The sequence below is a fragment of the Limulus polyphemus genome, unplaced genomic scaffold, assembly GCF_000517525.1.
Source record: "Limulus polyphemus unplaced genomic scaffold, Limulus_polyphemus-2.1.2 Scaffold263, whole genome shotgun sequence".
Classification (NCBI taxonomy): Eukaryota; Metazoa; Arthropoda; class Merostomata; order Xiphosura; family Limulidae; genus Limulus; species Limulus polyphemus.
In genome coordinates, this window is record NW_013665873.1 from 759,124 (window position 1) to 767,865 (window position 8,742).

The 8,742-nt window shown below is 34.1% G+C and overlaps 1 protein-coding gene across 2 annotated transcripts in view; it reads left to right on the plus strand.

Moving 5' to 3' along the window:
- The first annotated feature begins 387 nt into the window (after positions 1-387).
- LOC106456846 (transcription initiation factor IIA subunit 1-like) overlaps positions 388-8,742 on the plus strand; it is a 45,376-nt gene continuing 37,021 nt past the window's right edge. For both annotated transcript variants that reach the window (XM_013916216.1, XM_022382624.1), the window contains exons 1-2: positions 388-531; positions 4,196-4,297. In XM_013916216.1, coding sequence (XP_013771670.1) covers positions 514-531; positions 4,196-4,297 — 120 coding nt within the window. In that variant the 5' untranslated portion in view covers positions 388-513. The remainder of the gene's footprint in view (positions 532-4,195; positions 4,298-8,742) is intronic.

Here is an 8,742-nt window from a genome sequence, read left to right on the forward strand (position 1 = left end):
TATATATAAATTGTTCGAAAAAATTAAACCAATAAATAAAATAATAGAAATAGGAAGTGATTATCTGAAATGAAATATAGTATTTAAATAATTGGTGACCAGTTCCAGATGGCTCCCCTTCGTGTGGCGCCCAGTGGCAATTTCCCCCTCCCGACCCCTTTCGCGTCATCACTGATTTATGTGTAAGGCCTTGTTAATACTATCAACCCTGTTGTATCGGCCATAATCTTGTCAACAGTGTTCAAGTGATAACCTCTTTAACACATAGTTAAACATTTTTCAATAAAAAAACATTACCGAGATAAAATCCGTTTTCTGTATTTTATTATTATTATAGAAACATAGTAATTACTGTCGTCAGAGGGCCTGACATTAGGTGTTTACGTCACAGAGGAACCTACAAGCATGTGGAACAGTCGCCGTCTATATAAAGGAGGCACCTGGTGATAATCTTCGGCTTCTCGGAAGTCCTGTTAGGAGAGTTAGAGTGAATTGTTTGTTAAGTTACGTTAAATGGCAGCATCAACTGTGGTAAGTTACTGTCAATTTTTTTTTTTATGAAACAAATCTAAAATGATATGCTCAGCATAACTGAAGAAGTAGCTTGCCACGAGTTTCGGCAGTTGCATTGCAGTATGGGAAAATTTAGCTCGTTTAAAATGCTCTTGTAATTTATATAGCGGGCGTGTAACTGGAAGTATGTAACGTAATTAAGTTTATACTGTGCAGTATCGCGTTAAACTTTTAATACTGGAAATCAGTGCATAGCATACACACAATTTAAATTACTTGCAGTTTGTTCTCCAGAAGAAGAATAGTCAACTATTCGAAAGCGCTCGAGTCTATTACACTTTATATGTGATCCTTTGTGCTAACTCTTTTTATCAAAATCAACATAATACTAATAGACTTATAAAACAAAACTATTGAAGTGGGTATTGGTCAACAAAATTGGGAAACGGATTATTAAAGAATTAAAGCTAAAATTTCGACTCTCAAGGTTTTAAATTATTTAAATAGCGAAAGTTAGTAAAATTTCATTTATCCTAAGTACATTTGTAAACAGTAGGCTCTATCATTATAATACAACTGTTCTTATTTGATGAATAATTATTTAATCTAATAGTAATACCCTCGATGGCTCTGCTGTAAGCATGAGGATTATAACGAAAATTCAGGATTTGATCATATGGATGCTATAGCCCAGATGATCTTTTATGCTTAACAAAAAAAAAACTATAACTACAGTTTAGTAGATGTTATTGTAAATAATATAAAAATAACTTTACATATTGAAAAATTGGTTTTGAAATTCCAAAAATGCTAATATTTGGACTTTATAAAGTTTGGTAAACTTTGAGTTGAATGTTTTTAACCAAGTATTGAGCCTCTTTTTTCTTTTCTTTGCAAAATGTCTGTTTTATCATTGTATTTTACTATAAATTATGTTTTTACATACTCTTAAAATTCTATAAGCAAAAATTAAAAGAGTGGAATATAAAACTTTGATTAGCCATTGGCATGAAAATGGTAACTACAGACAGAGTAAAATGGGATTTCTACTTCATGAATAGAGTGAATGTTTGATCCTTCACTTTTGTGTAGCTTGTGTACCTAATAGTTAAAGGAAAACTTATTTTCTAAGAATTAAGTTATTATTGTACTGATCATAACAGTTCAAAAATTGATTCATATATTTGCTGAAAACTAAGAAAGTTATTACACTTTACAAACAGAGTAACATTTGTTGAATGTTTTCTATTTCATATCTTGTGTGTGTGGTTGTTTTTTTAGTGAAACACAGAATAAACTATTTTTTGTTCACTATTTGTAACCATTCCTATCCAGGAAATGGGTTGAGATTAGACTAGTTTTTTTAATGTTGAAAATATTCATGAAAATTTGTCCTTGTTTTTTGGCTTTTGTTAAAATATGCCAGAAAACTAACAGGTTGTAGAGTTATAGAACTGAAATTAAATTTGATATAACTATTAAAAATGGGATGGAGTAAATTTAACATTGTATGTGGACATTAAGGGATCATTTTGTCCTTCAAAGCTATCCTTATCATCTACCTTTGAGAAAAGTAAAAACTTAAATCCACCCTTTATTTATCAGGAAATTGCTGATTTCCTTCTTAAACTCCTGTAAAGTGATGCCATCCACTACAGCCAATGGCAACTCATTTCATGAGCCAATTGCCCTGTTAGAAAAATAAAACCATCTTAACTCGAGCCAGGTCTGGTTCTTCCAAATCTTAAATTTCTGTCCTCTGATCATATTATCTAAGAATATGGCACAAAGAAATTGGAGGCCTTTGTCTTATCAATCCCCACATCTTGTAGACTTCTGTCACCCTTCTTTTCTCAAAGCAGATTTTTAACCTATCTCTGTAGGATATTTAATTCATCTTAGTACAACTTTACTGAACCTTTCATACTGAGCTAGAACCCTTTCTTGGGTAAGGAAGCCAGAACTGTACACTGTCTTACAAGGAATGCCTAACTAATGATTTGTGTAAAGATAATTATTGATATGTAATCAGTATGTCAAACTCCCTGCCTGATACTGTTCTCTGAGCAGACCTTGCAGGACACAAGCTACAAATATTGTTACAGAATATTAATTAGACAATTCATGATTAATGTAGCTAGTCATATATGTTCTTGAGTTGGAAAATTTTGATGTGTGAGAAAACTGTTTATTAAAGTTCATTCACTACTTTTAAAAGCACTGTAGTTATCAGTTTTCTTGTATTGTGATTTATTTACCTTTTGTTCCAACATGCCTTTTGAATGTCATGAATGGAGCTGAACAATTTTACTTAACTGAATATAATCAGCTACTTATGAGTATCATTTACATTGATAAGTGTCACTTAAAATAATTGATTAATCAAAATTACAGATAAATTCAATAATGTCAAGAAAATAGTCAATTAATCAAAATTAATTTTTCCACTTATAACTTTTGAGTTATTCCAACTATCTGTCTCATGTGAAGATCAATTATCTGAGTGTCATTGATTAATGAGTCTCTCAGATAATTTGTTAGCAGGCTCTACTAATTTCACTTTAGTCATAATGAGTTTTTAAGATGAGAAAAAACATGTTTACAATGTTCCTTCAGGAATCAAAATTGACAATAGGAACTATTAATGATCAGAATGATTTTTTTTGTTTTCTAAATAATATGGCCTTTCTTCCAAACTTTTACTGACTAATCACCAAACTATTATCCTCATTTATGGGGAAGGCTTCGTACTCTGCAGTTTGACAGTTTTGTGTATTGTACAATAAAAAAAGCCAGTGTAATGATGTCAGAAAAAACATTGCAAAATTTCTGTGAAGATCAGGGCAACAAAGAATTATAAACCAATTAGTAGCACTGATTATTATAGTTTTTGATATTTTTGAGTAGGTTGAAGTCTCCACAAAAACAAGATGATAAAGACAAACATTAAAAAGTTCCTATTTATACTTATGATAAAACTATAAAAATGATTGCTGAAAGCTACTTTTACCTGCAGTACATTTGAGCCACATATTGATTCTGATAGTAGAAACTGTTGTCTCAACTGGTAATATTTTTCTCTTTTTTTTTATTTATGTGTTGTTCAAAAGAATTGTTTCATATTGTAAAAGTTCTATTTAAACTTGCCTCAACACTGAATTTCAGTTGTAAGTTTTTAGACATTTCATTGTTTTTGGTAGATGGAGGGTGGTTGATTAAATCTTGCTTAGTTACAATGAAACAAGTTAAATTTTACAGTTGTTGACATCCATTCAAGAACAGTTTTTATGAGGTGTAAAAGATGCGGTTGAATTGGCAGTACTATTCCAAAAAAATTAAAATTCCAAGCCCTACTACGGACCCTTGAATAGAATTTTACGTGATACCCTAAGTTGACTAATGACGCTCTGTCTTCAGTGAACATTAGTGAAGTTTATTGTATTTTGTTTCAAACTGCACAGGTTAATAAAACTGGAAGTAAGGTACATGAAATTATGATATGTTTGAATATGTTTTTCTATTTTATAAGTGGTTGGTATTTTTAAGATGGTTTAATTCACCTGTATAATTATAAACCAAGCTAGGTTTGCATCTGTAGCTTTTTTCCTTGTAAAACTTGTACTTTAAAGCAAAACCATATTTTATGAGGTGTATAATTATATACATGTATATATATATTTAGCCAAAGTTATACAGAAGCGTGATAGAAGATGTCGTCAACAATCTTAGGGAAGCCTTTCTAGATGAAGGTGTAGATGAACAGGTACTCATAGAACTAAAACAAGTAGGTTTCATTCTGCAGAATATCCTCTTGAATTGTCTATTATTATTATTATTATTACACTAGTAATTGAAACTTGACATTCAGAATAAGCTTACTTGTGAATACAGATTTTTCATGAAAGAAAATATAAAACTGTTGAAGGAAAAAAAACATTTGTTAAAGCTACACTATATAAATATTAATGAATCTTGTATGTTTGTGGAATTAGTTGGTTTTTTAGTTGCATGTATTGTATAGAGGACTTCCTGGTAAATTAGTACATCTTGCATTAATATTCAAGCAAATACACAGTTTGTTTATGTTTAGCGTTTTAATAAAGATTGAGCTTTGTTTTTCTACAGTTTGTGGCCAATCTTGTTATTTCATTAAATGTTGATTCAGTCAGCAGTATATTTAGCATTACTTCATAATTGATATGTTTTGATTGAATCTCTTATTTACCTATCCAATACAACTGAAATGTTAATTAAGTTTCACCTGGATATACCACGTAGTGATACCTGATTTCTTAGTTAGTTTTGTATTGCACATAATTCTACTTCATTTCTTTGTTCTATATTCTATATCATAAAGGAAAACAACATGGATACATCAAAGGGAAATGTTACCTTATTAATCTTATCTTTTATTCAAGGATGTTACTTGTTCTCTGGATATTTATATTTTGAAAGTTTTTAAAAGGTGCTACACAGAAGATTAGAGAAGAACATCATAAGTGGGGATTGGGGAAAAAACTAGTTAATTGAAGTGGAAGATGATTGGATGGCAGAAAGAAAGAAACTGTAATAAATGGACTCCAATTAAATGCCACAGGGCTTGGGTGTTTGCTCTTTAATTATTTATATTAATGATATTGATAGGAAAATAGTAAAGTTTGTAGATAACATTAAACTCTTGTGTATTTCTAGCTGTATTGAAGGTGTTGAGGTACTATGGAATGACATGAATTAGTTGGTTAGTTGGACAGATATTTGTAGAATGTCCTTGTAAGTGCAAGATAATTTATTTGGGTTATAATTTGAATCAGACATTCATTATCTGTAGGAATCCTCTGAGGAGTGTGACAAATAAAAAGGATTAGTCATTTCAGCCATTGAGGTAATATTCAGTTGATCATGGTACTTCTTCAAATTTCTTGATGTTTATATGAGAAGTGAGTCTGGAGTATGGCCCTCTAACCAATGCAGAATTTCCACAATGTCCACATGAGTATGTACACCACTAAAGAGCTATTACCTTGCATGCAACTGCTGTAGGAGTTTGTGCACGTGGCACAAACCTTGAACAAACTCCTATCCCTAATCATCACAATGTTGTAGCCCTTCACCAATAAGAGGACCACACAACCTCCATGTGCAGCAATCTCTGTGAGTACTAGCTTATGATCTTATGCTCATTCTTTTCTCAGCACTGGCTGTGCTTTCTCCTGTACTTTTTAAGTTTCTAATTGCTTTGGCTAACTGCCTTTTTCTACTTAGTGCTATATTACATTTTGTACTCAGCACTTTCATTCTACTTACCTGATGGCAACTTTGTTTTCTCTAACCAGCGTTTTTCTTCTTTATGCTACTTACAACAATGAATGCATATTTTAAAATATGTTTCAAGGCCCAGACAATCCTCTTGATGCATTATCTCTAACTGAGGCAACACTGGAGGCACCTTATTTGTTTATGTAGCTGAACGTTTAGTAGTTGTCCCATTAACTCATAGCTCATGTAGCAAAGCAAACTGCTGTCATATGACAGATCTTGAACTTCAGTCCATATCAAGGTATAATAGATATTGTGAACATATTAAATTACCATGTTCTTATAGGGCTGTTGTGAGCCATGGTATGACATGTTCACTACTGATATTTTCAACCATGATGTTAACACTATTTGTGCATCAGGAGTTTAGTTCCCTTCTGTCTGTTTTTTCTCCAATTCAAGTCTGTAGTCTCTCTGTTTCATTGTCTTCTGTAAAGCCTGCCTTAACTGTAGACAATTTTCACCAGCTCTTCCACCTGCTGCCTTTATTTCTGGCACTTCTCTTCCTTATGATAAACAGATACATCTTTCTTTTCTGTTTGTTATGCTGATAACTCGGGTATATAACTTTTTATCTTTTTGCCTGTATATCATAAGGGCTCTTTGGTTTATTTGCTTTGTGGTCCTCCTCCTTTCCCAACTCCATGTTGATCAGTATCTTCTTTGTTCTTCTTGTCTGTGATACTCCTTTGCTATGGCCTAAAAATCATGGCTATTCCATCTTTCTTGAACCCAATCTCTTGTATTCCTTCTGTCTGCTTGGTACACTCCTTCATGTCTTTCTTTCCTGCAATCTGCTTGTCTTCATCTTATTTCTACTTCCCCCTATCATTGTGGCTTCTTTGTGACCACTATACTTTTGATGAGGACATCCTTTCATCTGTGTTTGCCTCTTTTGGCTTCTATTTTTTTCCTCTACTGTCTCTGTTTTGACTTGGTTTCTCTGTTCTTGGGATATCCTTGGTGTAGATGCTTTTCTTTCGGATGTCAGTCACACTTCCTCTTCTCTCCTTCTTACCTCTTTTCACACTGCACCTTTCTTTAAAGGGGTGTTCCCAATTTCTTGAAATCTTGGGCTAGGGCTGTTTGGCAACAATCTTTCAATTCCCTGGTTTCCATCTCACTAGGCCACAAATACCTACATTGGCTAGCCAACCTCAGAAGTCCCATGGGCTACACCCTCTCCTGCTCCTTGTCCTATTGCTTCTACTTGCCATTTTCCTGCCCACAGAATGGGTATGCAAGATTCTCACTGGTAACCCTATTTTAGAGCTAATTCTTGGCTCTGGAAACTTTGGTACTCACCTCTCCCCCATGCAGCCTCCCTTTACTGGTGACCCATGGTTTGTGCAAGATCTTTCTTAAGATCTGTCCCTGCTTTTTGAACTCCATGTCCTCTTTTTCCTTATCCTCTCACCTAACCTTTTCCCTTTGCATCTGTGACATCTTTCTGGAAGTTTCTAGATTCTTGTACAGGGTAGGCTTATTTATCTCCTCTGCATCTTCACACCATTGGGATCTTGGTATCAAGGACTCTTCATTTTCATTTTCTTTCTTCGTGAGTTTAAAGAACTCTGGCTTCCTTCTATCCATGGGTTTCCTTTAATGGGATCTGGGGAATACGAGGCACATGTTTTTCAATCCCTTGTGCCCTTATGCCTATCCATCTTTACTTCAGTCTCTGTCATGGTGGCTCAAATACCCCCACATAACCTGGGGTACTCCATCCCTACTGACATGCATTTTAACACTGATGCTTTCTCTTCTGGCTTGGGGGTGCTGTTTTTGACCCCTCCACTCTCTCTGTGATATGATCTTCAGATGAGTTATCTCTGCTTATCAACATTCAGACATTGTCTGCAACTTTTTGGGCTTTCCTAATTCTTAATCATGGTTGCTTGGTCATCTCATGATGGTCCATTTCTGATTTTTTTTGTGGCACCCCATCCATTTTGACAATTGCCAGTTACTGAGCAGTGTTATCCACATATTTTGCCTCTTGCCTAGTATTATTCCCTTTCTTTCAGCTGTTATCTCCTTCTACTCATTTGTAATTCTCATCATTTGGACATTCATGTCTTCATTATCTCCAGTCTTCTAAATCATGTTGATTTGTTTCCTGTCTGCTTCTTTCTTTGACAGTCTTCAGCTGCCTGGAAGGGTGGTTGGTTGTTTTCTCCAATCTTTTTCCCTTCCATTTCCTCATTATACAATAATTTCATTTCCTATAATCTTTTATATCCAGTTCAGACTGTTGTCTGACATTTTGCTCAGACTGACTGGCATATTCTTCTTTGAAGGAGTCTAACTGAACACTTCATCACCTCTAGTCTTCCATTGGAGGGAATCTTACAGGCTGATATACAGACTTCACCTGAAACATTCATCTACCATTACTTTCATCACTGGGCAGTTTCATGTGACTATGGTTTTTGCCTCCCTCTGGTTGCCATTCTCCAGTCAGTCCAGAGGCTCTAATTTGCGAAGTTTTGCCTTTTTGTTTCCAGCTCCATCACTGATCTTACACATTCTCCATGTCCCTGACATATTTCATGACACCACCATGTGTATGTGTGTGTGTGTGTACTGATCTTTCATATACATCTTACAAAAAAAATAGAAATAGACATTACCTTAATTATGTTTGGCGTTATCAGATACTGTCGAGTATCTAGCATTTCCTCACTGGGCGTGCTTACACAAAACCCACATTGAGCTGGAGAGTACGGAATGTGTTAAACCTATCTGTTCCTCCTCAGTGCCAACTGTTGAGATGGGGTTTTCTACAAGACTGATTCAGCAGTATATTTATATAACTGACCTAGCTGTTTCCACACCTTATATATATATATATATATATATATATATATATATATATATATATATATACTACACGACTACTATATCATAGTA